At 44.9% G+C, this 19,005-nt stretch overlaps 1 protein-coding gene across 1 annotated transcript in view; it reads right to left on the reverse strand.

Moving 5' to 3' along the window:
* The window catches only part of Slc25a13 (solute carrier family 25 member 13), a 186,020-nt gene extending 167,782 nt beyond the window's left edge, over positions 1–18,238 (reverse strand). Inside the window, exon 1 of the mRNA XM_038319714.2 lies at positions 18,068–18,238. Coding sequence (XP_038175642.1) covers positions 18,068–18,082 — 15 coding nt within the window. The 5' untranslated portion in view covers positions 18,083–18,238. The remainder of the gene's footprint in view (positions 1–18,067) is intronic.
* Positions 18,239–19,005: the final 767 nt, after the last annotated feature.

Genomic DNA, 19,005 nt, shown 5'->3' on the forward strand with positions numbered 1-19,005 from the left:
TGTCTGCAAGGGAAGATGGAAACCGAGTTGACCCTACACAGAGGGAGGTAGGACTGCTTTTATGAGGATTTGCTCCAACACAGGCAAGCTGACCAAAGGATGATGGGTAACTGGAAACGTCAAAATGAACTTGATTGGGTAAAGTCACCAGACATACCCCTTGCTTTCCAGCCTTATTGTCAGGTCCCAAAGAAACCTGGGACAAGCAGCCACCTGTGGCTCCTCTTAGCACTTCTCTCTCTTGCTCCCCACCCTAATTCTAGGGACTGGGCTTCCCATTCCTTCACCCAGATTCTGATTCCTGGATAACATAGGCATGTTGGTCATGAACTCGCTTTGCTTCACCCTTGGTCCTCAGCTCCTCTCTTCATCCAAAACACCTTCCCTCTCCTTTTTTCCTCTTCCACTTTCTCCAATTCCTCTTCTCATGGCCTGGTCTACTCTACTGGTGATTCAGCTGGATACCTCTGGCTGCACTCTCCCTCAATCTACGGGCAACCCTACCTAGGAGCAGCCCTGCCCTATTTCCATGCCCTGTTGAGAACACTGCAGATCAAGCACAGGCTGATCTGTCCCAAGTCCATGCCTTCTCCTCGGGATCAGAGTCCAGTTGGTCAGGTTGCCTCGGAGCAGGTTTCTCAACCTTTGCTGGAGGACCCATGATCATTCTTTGTTACTAGGTAGGATTTTTTATTGTTATTATTTTGGTTTTTCGAGACAGGGTTTCTCTGTAGCTTTGGAGCCTGTCCTGGAACTAGCTCTTGTAGAACAGGCTGGCCTTGAACTCACAGAGATCTGGGATTAAAGGCGTGCTGCTAGGTAGGATTTTACTGACATTCTTAACCTCCTCCCGCTAGATGCCAATAGCATCAGCATGGGACAACCAAACAATTTCTCCACACACTGTCAAATTACCCCAGGGTGGGAGCAGAAGTAAAGGGCATCACTCAGCCCCCACCTATCAAGAACACAGTAACTAATGATTGCTTCACATGCTCACTTCCCATCACCTATGAAGGCTGGAGCTGACAGACCAGCACTGACAAGATCCTCTCCCAAGGAAAATGACTGATTAACAGTGAGTGGCCACTACATGTTGTATCATGAGGACACACACTTCCACACAGTATATACCTAAGGTAACGTCTTTGGGCTGGATCATTTAGTTTTGGCCACAGCAGCATCCTGGTTGCTTTTACTGAACCCTTAATTCCACACAAGGCCTAGTGCTCAGTTTCTCAAAGCAGATCTCATGTAAACACTACTCAAGTTCTTTAAGGTGAAAAGCCATTAATTCCTCTAGTTTTCAGAGGAAGAAACAGAGGTATTTCAGATTCTCAAATATGTGGCTGTATGTTATAAAGTCTGAAAGGACACCAAAATCCAGGCATTTGAATACTCTTTTCAACACCTGTAGGCCGTGCGAGGAGGTCTGAAGCCCTCTGATGATCCTGCCACTGGACCACACTGGACGTGAAATTCCAGTCTTTGTCATTTAGAATCATCACCTGCCTGATGAAGAATACTACTCTCCGGTATTATATGCTGAACTTAGTCTCAATTTTTAAAGCATAGAAATTACAGTATAATTAGGAACCAGCTGCAATTGTAATTATCCCTCCCAATATAATTTGTTGCATATTAGCAAGTGTCAAATCACTACTGCTCCTTAAACGAATACCACCTGACTGCACTGTCCTGAAGACAGAAAAGCATATTCCTGATGGAGAACATTTATAAAGGACTGAAAGGCCCTACTTAAGCTATCACAACTTACTAGAGCCTAGACAACATCACAAAAACTTGGAATGGTTTTCTGAGAGCGAACATCTAACTCAGTGAGTGTAGAAGGTTAGGGACAATAGAGAAACTGCTTCCACTAAGTGACACATCTGCTCAAAACGGGGCTGGGCACCAGCATCTTCTAAATAAAGCAGAGTTGAAATTCAGATGGAAGCAAAAGAAAAGCAGCATTCTGCACAGCCAAGAGCCCTATCCTAGGGCTGCACCTTTCTACTTGACTGGGCACTCCGCTACACTCCTGCACACCCCAGGGACTTTTGATGGGACTTCAAAGTCATGGCTGATACTCCCACAAACACATCGGACCTTCCCAACTGCCTCCCCCAGCAGGTGGAATGATGATGCCCCTTGGCTGATGAGGCAATTGAAGTATGGACAATGTGCTGGATAGTTTTTATGTCAACTTGACACAAGCTAGAGCGATCTAAGAAGAGGGAGCCTCAACTGAGAGATGCCTCCATAAGACCAGGTGGTAGGGCATTTTCTTAATTAGTGATCGATGCACAACGATGTAGCCCGTATGGAGGGCCATTCCTGGACTGGTGGTCCTGTGTTCTATAAGAAAGCAGGCTGAGCAGCCACAGGGAACAAGCCAATAAGCAGCACCCCTCCATGGCCTCTGCATCAGTTCCCGCCTCCAGGTTCCTGCTGTGTGTGAGTTCCTGTCCTGACTTCCTCCAAGATGAAGTGGTATGTATAAAGCAAAGAAACCCTTTCTTCCCTACCTTGTCTCTTGGTACGTGTGTTTCATCACAGAAACAGAAACCCTAGCTAAGACAGACAGGTCGAACAACTTATGGGGTGTCACACAGCACACGGCTGGTAGTCTTAATAGGAACACAAATCCATGGTTTAGAGCAAAACATTATCCTACTTTTCAGATGCATAAAACCAGACTAAGATGAAGAGAGCAAGAGTGCTCAGGTCAAAAGAAAGCCTTGTTTATATAGCGATTCCATAACTGCAGAACACAAAAGGGGAATGGGAAAAGGCACACAAGAATGGTTGCTTATAAATATTGAATTACTGAGCCGAGCATTCGTGGCACACGCCTTTAATCCTAGCACTTGGGAGGCAGAGGAAGGCAGATCTCTGTGAGTTTGAGGCCAGCCTGGTCTACAGAGCGAGTGCCAGGACAGACTCCAAAGCTACAGAGAGAAACCATGCCTAGAAAAACAAACAGATAGATAGATAGATAGATAGATAGATAGATAGATAGATAGATAGATAGATAGATGCTGAATTACTGTAAAATTTCAGGTTAGAGCAATGGCATTATGATCCTGCTGTTAGGAAATCTTATGTAAGGCTTGGCAGCATGACTTTATCCCAGCACTTGGGAGGAAGAGACAGGTGCATCTCTGTGCATTCAAAGTCTGCCTAGACAGTGTGTCCCAGGCCAGCCAGGACTACATAGTGAGTACCTGTCTCAAAAAGAGAATAGAGGAAAAAGAAAATGAAAGAAGGAAAGGGAGGGAGTAGGAAAGGGGAGGAAGGAAAAGGAAGGAGAGAAAAGGGGAGGGGAGAGGAAGACTGTTTAGGGGCTAGAGAGATGGCTCATTAGTTAAGGGCACTGACATCTGACGTCTAGCAACCATACAGAAGTTCACAACCTGTAACGCCAGCCAAGGGCAGTCTGATCCATAGTGAGTTCCAGGGTCAAGGCCATAGAGTGAGACCCTGTCTATTAAAAACAGCAAATAATAAACAAACAGAAATCTTATTTAGAGGTAGTTCAACAAATGGAGGTGTGCCTGCCTTGTCCTGGGTTTAAAGGGATGAAAAGAGATAGATGAAAATGGAGAAGAAATTCCCTTTGCAAATGCTACTAAAATGAAGTACTTTGAGAGGACACTGTGGGGTCCAGCTCACAATGAGCAAGGGGTGGGAGGAGTAAAACACTGACTATAAACCGCTACGTAGAGAAATAAGATTCTTGATACTATTTCTCCTTTGCATATTACAGGAAATAGCCACAAGAAAAATTACAAACAATGCTGTTTTCTGTCAAAAATGGAGACTAATCTCTTTTCCTGCAGGGAAGACTTTCCGACCAGATACTCCTCAGTTGGTATTATCTGGACCTTTCTTATGGCCTTTGCAATGGGATGTTTAAATTCTGACTCTTTCACTAACAAGCAGCATGAACTCAGGGATTTTTTTCTCATCTGTTAAAGGGGAGAAAGAGTGCATGAAAATGCACAGCAGCCAGGCAGTGGTGGGGCCCGCCTTTAATCCCAGCACTCAAGGCAGTGGTAGGCGGATCTCTGGGAGTTCAAAGCCAGCCTGCTACAGAGTGAGTTCCAGAAGTCACTCCACAACTACTGAGAAACCCTGTCTAGAAAAAAAACACAAAAAGAGAGGGGAAGAAGGGAGGGAAGAAGGAAGGAAGGAAGGAAGGAAGGAAGGAAGGAAGGAAGGAAGGAAGGAAGGAAGGAAGGAAGAATTGCCTAGCCCAGGACAGACCTAGCAGTGTGTGGCTCTGCAGCAGCCTCACACTTTCAAGAAAGGACAGTCCAGCTGAATGAAGCAGCACAAGAGACCAGAGCAGGGGGAGATTGCATAGTGTTCTCTGAAGCAGAAGACTTGACCAAAGGCAGCAGGTCACACAGTTATTCGGATGGCACCTGTGAACTCTTGCAATTAAACAACTACAACTGAAGGAGAGGTTGAAAAAGGCACTAGAAAAATACACAGGTGATCATCTCATCTGTAATATAAAGCAAGAAGGCTGGTTTTAAATATGGCACAGATGAGAAATCACACAGGAAGAAGCGGATCAACCTAAAATGAGTCAGATAAATATCAAGCAGCTGAGAGGGCAAAAACAGGATGCAAACAGGGCAAGGGGCAAGGTTCTTGATTTAACTGTCCTCTCAGAACAAATCAATATGAAAAGGCTAATGACCCAGGAGAGAATCAGGCTAAAGGCCACCACCATACTCTATTCAAGCTATTGAGACTGAAAATCGCCATGAGCCATGCTGCACAGAGGACGGAGGGCTGAGCGTGGAAGGAACAAAGATGGGAGACAAGCAGAAGCTAGGCTCCTCCAACCCAAAGTGGGACAGAAACAGGGTATGAATGCAAAGGAGTACATGCATCTCTTAGAGATGAGCACAACAGCCAAATAAGAGAGCTGAGGGGCCGGGGGAATAGTTAAGGCAATAACGTGTATGCCAGGCAAACTAGAGAGTCTGAGTTCTCATCCCCAGCCCTCACATAAGACGCCAAGTGTGGCCACACATGTATGCAATCCCAGCCCCCCTGGGTGGGGAGGGGCAGACAGTGGACCCTGCAGTTTGTTGACCCACCAGTCTGACTTAATAGGTGAGCTCAGGTTCACTGGAGACCAGACCTGTCTCTCTCTCTCTCTCTCTCTCTCTCTCTCTCTCTCTCTCTCTCTCTCTCTCTCTCTCTCTCTCTCTCTCTCTTTAGAGCAACTGAGAAAGCATTAACTTCTGGCCTCTACAAGCATGTACACAAATTAATTCATTAACTTAGTTAACATTTAAAAAAACTGAATATGAGAACAAGAGAAGGAAGGAAGGAAGGAGGGAGAGAGAGGAGAGAGAGAGAGAGAGAGAGAGAGAGAGAGAGAGAGAGAGAGAGGAGAATGAACAAACATACGCGTGGTGGCACACACCTTTAACACTAACACACTCAGGTGGAAGAGGCAGGGACGTCCCTGGGAGTTCAAGGTCAGTCTGGTCTACAGATTGAGTTCTAGGCCAGGCAAAGATACACAGAGAAACCACATCTCAATACGCCCCTCCCCCCTGCAAAAAAAGAGAGAGAAAAAACTGTACAAATGGCTTATGGAATGGTCCCCAAGAGCAGCAGTTCCAAGAGTATCTGATTCTTAAGCCAGGAATGAATGCTGGGGCTGAGCTCTGGTCTCTCACCTCTCTACATGGCCAACCTTGCCTGAAAGACAGGGGATGGCACAGAAAAGCTATGGAACTAGACCACAGGAGGTAGAAAGAAATATCGATTGGGGATCAAACTGCCAAGGTCATCACTTGGGGGGCCAGGTCACAGAAAGGAGCCGAGCAGGTTGTACAGGACCATCAGCAGAGGGGAGACCTGAGCATATAGAGGCTGACGAGACTGAGCTGGAACTAGGTGCCCTGCCAGAGTCAACTGTCCTTTGGGGAAAAGCTAAAGGCAGTTCTGGAAATTCCTGGTGAACAGACACTTCCTCAGAGATCAGCTTTTCTCGCCAACAGAAACCTTTAGGCTTGTTTACCCAGCCAAAGTCCTCCAGTTGAGGACAATGTCACCAGCACTGCCATTTAAGGGATGACAGCTGTATGTGAGGGTGTGACTGGAACACAAATCTAGACACCAAATGTCCTGATGGACAACTTTGGAACCAGATGTCTGTGTTTTCACGATGGAAATTGCTTCCATCTATTCCTGATTTCAGCCCCCACCTCTTAGTTCTGTTTGTTATCACTTCTGAGTAGAGAATGTTACAGGGTCCTTGATGTGATGCTGCAGGACACTAGGGAAAGGTGTGTCTTCCTGCTCAAAAGAATGCAATCTGTCTCTGGCATTGGGTGGACACTAACATTCTAAACTCGCCAAAACCAAAGAGTTAGTCCAACGAGGCCTAATCACCAGGCCAAAAAAAAAAAAAAAAAAAAAAAAAAAGAAAGAAAAGAAAAGAAAAGAAAAGAAAAGAACACCCTTTGGAAGGCTGATTCACTCACTATAAGCCATGCTAAAGCTATGGGAGGAAAAATTATCCCTTTGATGGGATCACCTCCCCCTTACAAAAAACCCTACCCTCAAAGCAGCCACTTACTGAGCCATACAGCTCAACTGTCTGCCAGTTTTTCGGAAGTATTCACACCAATATAACTTTCCCTTCTCCTTTTCTCTCTTTTTCTTTCAGATACCAGCCATGGCGTGGACATGCTTTCGGAACATTATGGGCTTTCTCACCCTTCCTCTGAAGCTCTCTCCCTGCTACACCTACTTCTGTCCCACGGATGTTTGTCTTGCCTCTCTATAGGTGAGCCCCACGCCCAAATCAAAAGACACAGGTCCCATCTTCCTCGGCGGGAAGCTGAGATTTACCACTTGTCTGCTCTGGGATCTTTTTTTTAAAAATAATTGTCCTAAAGTCCATTCTTAAATTACTAACAAGACTAAAAACCCCCAAGAGGGAACCTCAGTTTTCTTAGTAACAAATTAACACCCTAAGTGGCACTCCCCAAAACTTTAAGTAACAATAGCACTCACTAGTCCTCACCTAATGACCTCACCTAATGACCCAGGATACTTGGAGCTGGCTACAGTGTTGTTTGGACTTGCTAGCAATTGTTCCTAACAGTGCAACTGAACCTTTCATAATCAAAAGGGACTGTTTGTCAAGGCTTCACCTTTGGAAGAAGCCTTTGTTTCACAAGAGACTTACCTACTTCAGATAGTCCAGCAGCACAGTATCATTAGCTGCTGACTTGTTAATTCCACTGGGTAAGAATAAGACCACTACCACACTTTGATACCAAATTTGAAGAAAGCTTTAATTAAATACTGGCCAGGTGGATGGGCTCTGGCCAGGTCCATACCAAATACCTGGGAATTGGCCCAGAATCAAAGTTTACAAAGACTTAAGAAGGAAAACCCATAATTCATTGCATTTTCAAACAGGTCCAATCAGGGGCAAGAGCCAGGCAGTGGTGGTGCACGCCTTTAAATCCCAGCACTCTGGCGGTAGAAGCAGGCGGATCTCTATGAGTTTGAGGCCAGCCTGGTCTACAAGAGCTAGTTCTAGTACAGACTCCAAAGTCTTGAAAAACCAAAAAGAAGAAGAAGCCTTAGCAAATGAATAAACTCCAATAAATACAGTTGTTCCAAGTGAGGCAACTGTTTCATTCATTTATTCTGTAACCCAGATCAAACACTGTGTGTGGTCATGTCTCTTTGGGAATCTCTTTTCTTCATCCCTTTCCACACATAATACATTTGTAAAGTCAGGCCCACTTTCTATTAGATTCAGATTAAGGAGTTTTGGCAAGAACTTTACAAAGATCTTCGTTGGTACTTCCCATTGAACCATTTCAGTATGTACAAATGCAAGTTTCCACACGCATTTTCAACCATTTAATTGAAATATAATTCCATTGTAAAGGTCCTTTGCTCCTCTTGAAAGTAAGTCATTTATTTAACAGGTAACACTGAGAAGATGGGAACTCTGACATTCACCAAAGGGTTAATATCTGCAGATAAATCTTATCTGAATCAATTATTATTTGCAAATTTCAGAATGATTCTCATCTTGTTTTCTAGTTCTGATATCTTGTTTTACGTTTTCCTAAAATGCAAAACAAAGCCAAAATAAATAAAACTAAAAATAATACAATAAAAACAAAATCACTTTGACTCCTCTGAGAATAATCCACTACGAACTAATAGAATTTTTTAAACCAATCTATTTCTAATTAGTCTTTGTTTAGTAACATAACACATTATATTAAATTTACCTCTTTAATTTTTTTCTAATTTTCTTTTTTGTGCATTGATATTTTGTCTGCATTCATATCTGTGTAAGGGTGTTGGATCCCCTGGAACCATAGTTACAGACAGTTGTGAGCTGCCATGGGGGTGCTAAGAACTGAACCTGGGTCCTTTGGAAGAGCAGCCAGTGCTCTTAAACACTGAGCCTCTCCAGCTCCCTAAATGTACCACATTTTTAAGTGTACAATTCAGTGGCATTAGTATATTCAAATGTTAGAATCTGTCATCACTATTGTTATTTCAAACAAACTCTATACCTGGTAATGAATACCTGTCTTGTTCATAATAGCTACTATTTTTCTAAGAATTATGATTCATACTCATGTGTGTGTATATACATACATACACATAAGTGCATAAAATATAAGCATATACATAAGTTTGCGTATTTAAAGGATGGAAACTACTTTTGATGCTCCATTAAGAGCAAATGTCAATGTTCAAACTTAGAAACAAACGATAGCAAATAAGCTGGTGAACCTGGATGATAACATCTCAACCCACTAACCAAACACAACCTCAAAACTACCAAGAATCATGTTCCTCCAGGTGAGTGCCAGAGGTAATGGGAGCACCTAGAACCATCTAGCATGCTAGTTCAAACGAAAAGCATTAACACTGACGTGGCCAGGTTTTTACAGCTGTCACTTTCAGAAAACAACCAAAACAACAGCATAAAAGGGATGCCATCAGTAAATTAGAAACTGTGGGAAAGTGCAGGAAAAGCAATCAACTTCAGAGAAAAAGGGGGAAGGGGGAACCTAAAGACTGACAAAAGCTCAAGGACAAATACAAACCACAGGCCAAATACGAACCATGATGAGTAATCAAACAAAACTGTCACAAAAGTACAACTCTGGTCAGGTGTGGTGGCATGTGCTCTTGACCACAGCACTGGGAAGACAGAGGCAGGAGAAGCTCTGTAACTCAGAGGCTAGACTGGTCCAAATAGTGAGTTTCAGGACAGCCAGGGATATGTAAAGGGACCCTTTCTAAAAATGAAGACGGATGGATAGATGGATGGATGGATGGATGGATGGATGGATGGATGGATGGATGGATGGGTGGATGGGTGGGTGGATGGGTAGGGGTGTGTGGGGGTGTGTATGTATGGATGTATGGATGGGAGAATGAATACATGGATGGATGGATGGATGGATGGATGGATGGATGGATGGATGGGTGGGTGGGTGGATGGATGGATGGATGGATGGGTGGATGGGTGGATGGGTGGATGGATGGGTGGGTGGGTAGGTGGATGGGTAGGGGTGTGTGGGGGTGTGTATATGTATGGATGGAAGAATGAATACATGGATGGATGGATGGATGGGTGGGTGGATGGATGGATGGATGGATGGATGGATGGATGGGTGGGTGGATGGGTGGATGAGTAGATGTGTGTGTGTATGTGGGTGGATGGATGGATGGATGGATGGATGGATGGGAGGTTAGGAGAATGGTGCAGGACAATTGTCTATATTCTGTCAATTATGTTTTAAATAAACGGTGATTGGCCAGTAGCCAGGCAGGAAGTATAGGCGGGACAACCGGAAATAGAGGCTGGTCAATGAGAACAGGAGAATTCTGGGAAGGAGGAAGCCCATTCATCTGCAGTCCTGTCCCAACCACAGAAGGAAGATGTGATTGCCCCGCTGAAAAAGGTACTGAGCCATGTGGCTAACATAGATAAGAATAATGGGTTAATATAACTTATGAGTTAATAAGAAACCTGAGCTAATGGGCCAATCAGTTTATCATTAATATAGACCTCTGTGTGATTTCTTTGGGACTTAACAACTGCGGGAACTGGGCAGGACAGAAACCTCAGTCAACATGAGAATGAATACGTGGATGGATGGATGGATGGATGGATGGATGGATGGATGGATGGATGGATAAATGGGTTGATGGATGGATCATGAATGGTTGCATAGATGGATGATGGATGGCCAGAACAGGAAAGTTGCTGGTTAACAGAGTACCCACTTGTAATCTATACAAGGCTCTAAGTTCCATTCCCATCACCTCAAAAATATAGCCAATTCTAAGGGAGATTTAGCTTTTCAAAGAGCTTAAATTTTTGTTGTAGACCACGGTAGCCACACTGTACCAAGGTACATTGAGAGAGTTATGTTACATAAGAATCATGCATATGGGTTCTAGAGCCAGGCTGCCTGTGTTCAAACCATCATTCAGCCATTTTCAAGCTGTGTGTGTGATCCCAGAGGACATTTAATCTCGCTGGAGATACAGATACAAATGCCTGCAGATAGCCTCTCCTGGCTACCCAGAGCAAACGAGTTACAGGCAGAAACTGAAAAACACCAAGAAGAGACACTCAGTTCTAGTTGAGGAAAGTTTGAAATATCCCTGAGATACTCCAGTTGAGTTTTACAGCAAACAACTGAAGAACAGGCTGGAGCTCAGAACAACACACATGGTCACCTTTCCAAAGCCAAGTGTGGCACTGGAGGGAGAAGAGGTGGTGCACTGGAGACACCAACCTTCCGCAGAAATCAGGGAATCTAAAAGAAGCCTGCAAAGGAGAATCGGGGAGGGAGAGTGGAAAGAGAGCAAGCCAGAGAATTCACCACAAACGATGATGGCAAGAAGCCCACAAAACCGGTAAAGCGCAGAGTCACCTGAGGCTAGAAGGAGAACAGGATTAGGGCTGAAATCACTGGAGAGAATGTCAAAACTCAACAGGCAGGAGAAAAGGGGAGAAAAGGAGGAAAGCATGGTCCGTATACATTTCCTCTTACATAATCACCTGGACATGTGTTCCAAATCACACCTGGGCCCCAAGGAATGAATACTCAGAGCAAAGACCCTGATACAGGATCTTGACACTATGTATTTAATTCTGTAAAAGGTTGGACTAACTTACAATAAATCCAAAGTTGTATCCTTATCAAAGAAAGGCCTTTAATTAAGTGTTAATGAGTACAAGCAGAGTTTCAGTACAGCTCCTATGTGGTTCAGGTACCTGTCCCCTGTGTTTGCAGCTGGGTAGGATGTCCCACAAACTCCAACAGACATCTCTTGATATTCCTATTGAACGTCATGATCTCCGAAAATGCTTTCACATGTTGCATGCCATGGGCTCAACATAGTCATGAGTGGTCCCCTGCTTTCCATAGGATAACACTGAGCACTCAGAGAGATCAATGTCCAAATTCCAGTAGCAAGAGTGGGCTAGAACCAGGTTCTCCTACTTTCCAGTCACTGAATAGATATTGTGGGGGAAGGGCTCTGGTAGCCTCTTTCTACTTAGGAAAGGAAAGCTGAACTCAGTGCCCAGTCAGGCCTCTGCAGCCCTATTACTGTGATGACCAGCACTCAGACATTCCAAACCTCATATCTAATCCTGAAAACTCCATAACATGTGCCTAGAAGTACACACATCTGTCCCTTATTCAACTTCCTTACCAACAGTACTTACTACACACTTCACATACATGAACTATCTTATTGCAAACAGTAAGGGCATCAGGAAATATCTGACCCTCCCATCAACAGTGTTCAGGGATAGCATGTGCTACAGGCGGAAATCCAGACAAAGCTACTGGCCTAACAGTCACCAAGAACCTCAGTTTATCGGAGTTGAACTGCAAAGAAATCTCAACACTGTCAACTGAACTATATTGTCAACACCAAAAGTCAAAGGGAACCATCACTCACACAACTACAGGGAAGTTTTCCATAGAAAAGGGAGACTGTACCTGGTAGGAGACACTTCAGAGCAACAAGCTGGAGCATCCAATATGCTCCACACATGCCTCAGGGAACCACCGATTCAGCAGAGTTCTGAGGCTAAAGCAAGAATTTCAATGAGTTGGCTGGACCCAGCAGAAGACTCTGGGTGGATGAATCCTAAGGGTAGGTGCTGTAAGATGATGCTCTTGTACACTGTAAAGATTTGTCACTCGTATTAGTTTAATAAAATGCTGACTGGCTAGCAGCCAGGCAGAAAGTATAGGCTGGGCAACCAGATTAGGAGAATTCTGAGAAGAGGAAAGGCAGAGAGGCCAGCCAGACACAGAGGAAGCAAGATGAGATGAGAATGCTTCACTGAGCAAAGGTACCAAGCCACATGGATATGAATTATGGGTTAATTTAAGTTCTAAGAGCTAGTTAGTAATAAGTCTGAGCAATAGGCCAAATAGCAATATCAACCTCTATGTGTTTATTTGGGTCTGAACAGCTGTGGGACCAGGCATAAACTTGCATCTATTGGCAGGCTTGCTCTTTATTTGACTTAGCAACTGTCACTTCAACAGGCTTATCTTCCTCCCAACACAAAGACAACCCAGAGTTCCAGGAGGCTAGTCTTCTGTCCAAGGCCCATCCTAACACCAAGCACACACGAAGTAGGAGTGATTAAGACCAGGAAAACTGAGGATGCAGTGATGCAGGGTGCTTAGTCGCAGCAAACAGCAAGCAGGGAGGGGAGGAACAAACAGGTCAGCAGGAGTAGTCCTCATGAACAGGAGGCGATAAAAGGGAATGGTGAGTATGGACACGAGGGCAAAAGCCAATGCTCCTCTGACATCATCTCAAAGAGCTCAGTGTCCCAAAAGATGTGCGGCCTGACTTCCTCACACTCCACATTGCCCTCACCGTCTACCTTCCGGTCCTTCTGTGGACCAATGCCTGTCAAGCTGCAGCCCTAAGTGTGGGAGCAGTAGACTGCCCATATGGTAGTAGACTACCAGGTCTGTGCTGCACTGTTTCCCCCTCGGGCGCCTTCTCTGACTACCACAGAAAACCACTGACACATTACAATAATCAAAAGGAGCTTCTAGGTGGCTTGGGGTGATAAAATCTAAGTTCTCGGATAATTATAAGACTGTATGATTTTGATACCTTAGCAACAAGGAAAACACAAGCAAGACTGAATTTTTTGAAAAAGAGAATGAAGTGACCACTACCTTGACCCTTCTTGGAGTTTAAGGAAACTGCAATCAATTGCAAATTTTCTTTCTTTTTTTTTTTTTTTTTTTTTTGAAACAGGGTTTTGCTGTAGTTTTTAAAGCCTGTCCTGGAACTAGCTCTTGTAGACCAGGCTGGTCTGGAACTCAGAGATCCACGTGCCTCTGCCTCCTAACTGCTGGGATTAAAGGCCTGTGCCACCATTGCCTGGCTTTCAATTGCAATTTTTCTTGGGACTTCGTATCTTCCACTGGTAAAAGGCAGGATTGAGAAAAGGAATGAAGATCATACATTGCATAAAGTCCCAAGGCCTATCTGTAACAATTTTAGAATCTCTAAAAAGCCAAACATCCCTTTCCATCACAGGAACCTGTTCTCTTAAAATCTGTCCAGGCATTAGAAACACAGATCACTTTATGCAGTGACTAATGCTTGTAACCACAGCACTTGGGAGGGAGACAGGAGATCACTTGAAAGTCACCCTCAGCTGCTTAAAGTTCAAGGTCAACCTCAGCTACTGGAGACCTGACTTCAAACAACCCCCCTTTCTACTTCCCCCCCAGCACAAATTCTGTCTGCTTTACTATTACAGTACCAAGACAACAATTCTCAGAGTGAAAGTCAGGCTGGACAACTGGCTGAAATTCTGAAGAATTGCCAAACCTAAGGTCTTTGTTTTTTAACTGTAAAATGAAGCCAAGAACCACAAAGCACTCCTTACTGTTGTGACAATTAAGGTAGAAAGGGAAAGCACTTAGGAGGAGCTGGCACACAGGAAGCACTCTGCAAACAACCCTTAATTAAATGGCTGATTTCCAGGGAGGAGCCTACCTTCCAAGTCATCACAAATACCTTCCCTGTAAGCCTGACAGGCTCTGCTACCACAGTCGGTCAGCAGACAGAGCAAGAAGAAACCCTGGAGCCAGCATGGCAGGATTGGAATGCCAGATCTAGCTAGAACTTCCTAATCAGTAGGTCTTATGTCTCTCACTGTTCATTTTAGGGTTTCTGAGTCTTTATCTACCACATGGATGGCAGTACTAATATCTAATTCAGAAGACAGAGTCATTACCGGAATTAAAATTGAAAAGCATTTGGAATTGGAATTATTCGCTATTTTTTTTTTGTTGTTTTGTTTTGTTTTTTTCAAGGCAGGGTTTCTCTGTGTAGTCTGGAGCCTGTCCTGGAACTCGCTCTGTAGACCAGGCTGTCCTCAAACTCAGAGATCCGCCTTCCTCTGCCTCCCGAGTGTTAGGATTAAAAGCTCACTGCTAATTTTTAAGCACATGCTATTTCCTGGATGTAGTATGGGTTCTCATTATCCTGGCATGCTGCTGACACTAGGATGAACTTTTCCTATTGCCTATTTATTCATCCTGGGACATAGCCACACTTCTGAGAAGTCTTTCTTCAGATCTGTAGAAACTCCTTCTCTGGGGCGGTTTTCTTTTGAAGCCAAAGTCCAGTTCATTGGCAACATTGGAAAGATCGGGGTATGCAATTACAAATTAACCAATGATCACAGCGACAACATATTTAAAGATGGGGGAATCAAAGGCATAAACCTTAGCCCTCCAGAGCAGTGTTTTTGTTGTTTGTTTAATTGATGCTTTCATTTTATAACAGAATTCCTTTCTTTTGGTTCTAGGCTGATTTAAGTCCAGCAATGTAGTCCTTGTCTGGGTATACACAAGAGCGACTCTGACGGCTTACACCTGAATTCCATCATCCTTACAGCATAAATTTAGTCAGTGCTAAGAGATAACCTCAAAACACTGGTAGTTTCAGATCATTATTTCATTTAAAAACAAGCAACTCTATGACTGCTGAGTAGTGGGTGGATAGGAAAAGACAAAATAAAAAAGATACGAGGGAAATGAATGACTATGTATGAATAAAAACCAAGAACCAGCAAACTAAAAAGATATTAGGAAATAGACTGTTGTGGCTAAGTCTTTCCAATCAATTTACTTAAGCATTACAGTGGTTCACTATAGCAAATGCAGCAGGCATGGAAATCTCACAGGTGTGTTCTCAAGCTCACAGGCCAGTTTCGTAATACTCCACTGGGGTAGACTTTTCTCCTTCAAGAGTTCTCCAGTCCTTTCCAGGCATGTCAGGTTTACCCCTAGATGAAAGTTTTCCAATCTAGGGCTCTGTGCTCAGCTGCCAACGTGGCTTATTACACGCCAAGGAAAAAGCAATTAGCCCCACGTTTACCTCTGAACTGCCCAAAACTAACTAAAAGGTGGAAGAAACAGCTAGTAAACGTGACGCCTAAATCCAACTCAATGGGAAGCAGTCATTCTTGGACTAAGTTGGACCCACGACAACTTCACCCAGGAACTTTCAAGGGGTCATTGACCTTGATTTACAATGGAAGACAATACTTATGGAATTGTACGTGGCTTCTAGAATCTAGAGATGTGTATTTAAGTCCTCAGTGGTTTTTAATGCAGTTCAGATATATCAAAACAAGGATGTGAAGCCTGGTGTGGCCGTGTGTGTCTTTAATACCCACACTTGAGAGGAAGAGGCAAGATCTCCATGAATTCAAGGTTCTCTGATATACCTGTGAGAGCTACATAGTAAGACTCGGTTAAGAAAGGGAGAAACTGCCCAGATAACAGTTCAAAGCAAACTCTCTCCAAGACTATGTCTTTGCTTTAGATGCTAGAAGATAGTTACCTGCAGTAGGAACATAACTGTGTTCCCATTATCCTAAGTGTCTCTCTCTCTCTCTCTCTCTCTCTCTCTCTCTCTCTCTCTCTCTCTCTCTCTCCTCTCTCCTCTCTCCTCTCTCCTCTCTCTCTCTCTCCAAAGATAAGGTTTCCCTGTTTAATAGCCCTGACTGTGCTAGAATTCATTTTGTTGACAAAGCTGGCCTCTACCCCCTAAAAGCTGGGACTAAAGATGTGGGCCGCCATGCCCAGCGCCACCTTCCTTCTTATTTATACTGGTGTTCTCATCCACTCACATGGCTTTGCTATGTCCTCCTGGACATATGTCTATGTCAGCCATCAGAACTGAGAAAAGGTGACTTTCAGGGAATAAATAACAAAGAGCACAGGTTTCCAAACAATAAAGGTGAAAGAACTGTTTAATTTTCCCTGTCTTTCAAGACTTCATAAAAGCCAACAGCCCTATCTATTTTTAAGACCAGGCTGACCTTAGACTAAGAGATCCACCTCTGCCTGTGCCTCTGAGGATTCGAACTAAAGGCGTGCACCATGCCTGCTTCCAAATGTCATTTTCTTGTTAACGACTTAGTAAAAAAAACTAAAAAGTTAAGCCTGGGGGGTGGGAGGAGAGAAAGGGAGGAGAAAATATATAGCTCAATAAAAACAATTTTTTAAAAAAGTTGAGCCTGCCTCATTACTTAGTCACTTCATATTTGCCAAGTTTTGCATTCCATTTCTACGCATGTGCCTCAATTTGGTGCCCACCATAACTATCTCCAAATAAAGCAACCCTATTAATTCCTCAGCAGATATATAAATGTATTTATTCCAGAGAACCCATTCACTCCCATCGTTGCATTCTAACATCATAAAGAGTTAATGCAAAGGGCTACTGTCTTGAAAGACCTTATATAGCTTCCAAAATAATTCACGCACCCTCATGCTCATTCAGACACATGCCCAAACACACCCAGTACACACTCGTGGGGGTTGCACCCCCAGTAGTAACAGAGAAAGGCCACTTAAGTCTACAAATAAGAAGCCTGCGAATTTGGGGAGCATGGAGAGACTCTAGTCACAGAACAGCATTTAAATATATTTGTCTGCTTACAATTTCCATTGCAAATGTGATTAGTTTGCTTGAATAAATAAGACTATGATGTGTTGGCCATGTTTTCCTCTTGAGGGTTATCACAGAGTTTTGATTAAGGACAAATGTTTGAAATGTTGGGTATATTTAAGTTCACTGCACTTAAAATGATCTAAGAAGTTGTATAGGCTTGATTAAAGGGTTGCCTTCGTGAACTTAAAATTAAAAGCAATAAATTCCAATGATTCGAGTGATTGGGACTGAATATGGTATTCTGCCAGAAAAGTTGAAATGCAGTCCAGAGAGGCTGAAATGGTGTGCAGGTTTGAAGAACCGGTGAAAGAGGAAAGGTCAATTTGTCGGAGCTGCCTTCTCCCTGGGTTCGTGAACGATTCACATTACATAGAATTCCTTTTAAGTAGAACTTCACAGGAGTGACAAGCTCCCAGGACAATCTGTTTTGTCATTTCCAAAAAGAAGCCTCTCCGAGGCTCCGAGGCTGGCTTGTAAGTGTTGTCAGATGGAGAGAGGGAGGGGAAGGATGGGGGATGGGGAAGAGTCCCAGGGCTAGTTACACGCAAAGGCCAAGTACTTTTCAAAACGGAAGTCAAGGTGACTTCCCTACCGGCGCGAGGGCGGAACCCTTGAAACGTAATAGGATCAGGCTTCAGCCCCAGCTGGGGCCCCTGGAAGGAGAAACCCAGGTCAACAGACGGGTCAGAAGCAGGAGAACCCCGAGGTGGCAGAGGGGTCTGTGTAACCCTGGGCTCGCTCCTGTCTCAGGCCACCTGGCCCCATCCGCGCGCGCACTCCTCCTTGCTGGCCTGGGCTCCGTCCCGCGGGACCTTGTTGGTGACCGAGCCAAGTGGGAGTGTCCGGCTGGCAAAAGTTTCTGCAGCACGACCAGGCCGCGGTGCGCACGCGGCCACAAGTGCGGTCCTCTGTGCCCTCCCTCAGCTGTAAGGTGGAACCCGCATCTAGGCCCCCGCTGCACCCTGCTAGGCGCCAGGTCGCCCCTGCCTGCCGCGCTTACCTTGGCGGCCGCCATGCTTTGGCCCTGGTGCAGGCGGCTTCGGGACCCGCTCTCCGGCTGGCTTGCACTGGGGACCCGGGCGACTCACTTCCCGTCCCGGCTGAGGTGGGGGTGGCGATTCGGCCCGGCGGCGTAGGCTCCCGTCCTGCCTCCCCACGCCCCCCCGGCGCGGGTCATGCGGGTGCCGCCAGCCCATTGGCTGGGCCGGGCCAGGGCTTCCCGGTCCCGCGTGATCTGAAGGCCTCTGCCCTGAAGCCAGGGAGGGCCCTAATCTGGGAACTGCTGAGGGACCAGGACACGTGACTCTAGCCATGGTATCCAGCTTTAGCAGCCACCTTGGTGGGTACCCAAGGGCCATGGTGAAACGCAAGTCACGCTCCCGAAAACAGGTAACCTGATGAGGGACCCTTCTGCTTGGGCTGGAGCCAAGGGCTAGTCCTGGGCCCATGAGAAAGCCAAGTAAAGGTGGTTGGCACACAACACCTAGAAGCAGACACACAAACTCTCACATACACACCTAGCTGGGGCAGGTTCTTGCCAGGTTCACATTGGTCTTTGCTCCCAGAAGGACTCCACTGCAATGCCATCATGAATCCCCAAAGTACTGACTAATAGAAGAGAAAATTAACAGCTGGCCAACCTACTTTGACGATCTAACTTGATAAACTGGAATATAGTATAGAACACACACTTGTAGGGCTATTTTGCATCAACTGTATATTAGGACAAAAAGACGTTCCTGGGCTAGTGAGACGCCCAGCATGTGTTAGCTTTCACATAGCCTACTAAGATAATAACTTGCTCCCAGGACACCGTAAGAACAATGAAGACTGGACAGTTTCTCAGAGACGATTCCTGAGGTCAGTATGTCAGTCCAGTGGGTAGATATCAAGAGATGTCCCAACCGCACAGAATGAAGTGAGACAGGAGGCCCAAGT

Source organism: Arvicola amphibius, chromosome 2, assembly GCF_903992535.2.
Source record: "Arvicola amphibius chromosome 2, mArvAmp1.2, whole genome shotgun sequence".
In the NCBI taxonomy this organism is placed as follows: domain Eukaryota; kingdom Metazoa; phylum Chordata; class Mammalia; order Rodentia; family Cricetidae; genus Arvicola; species Arvicola amphibius.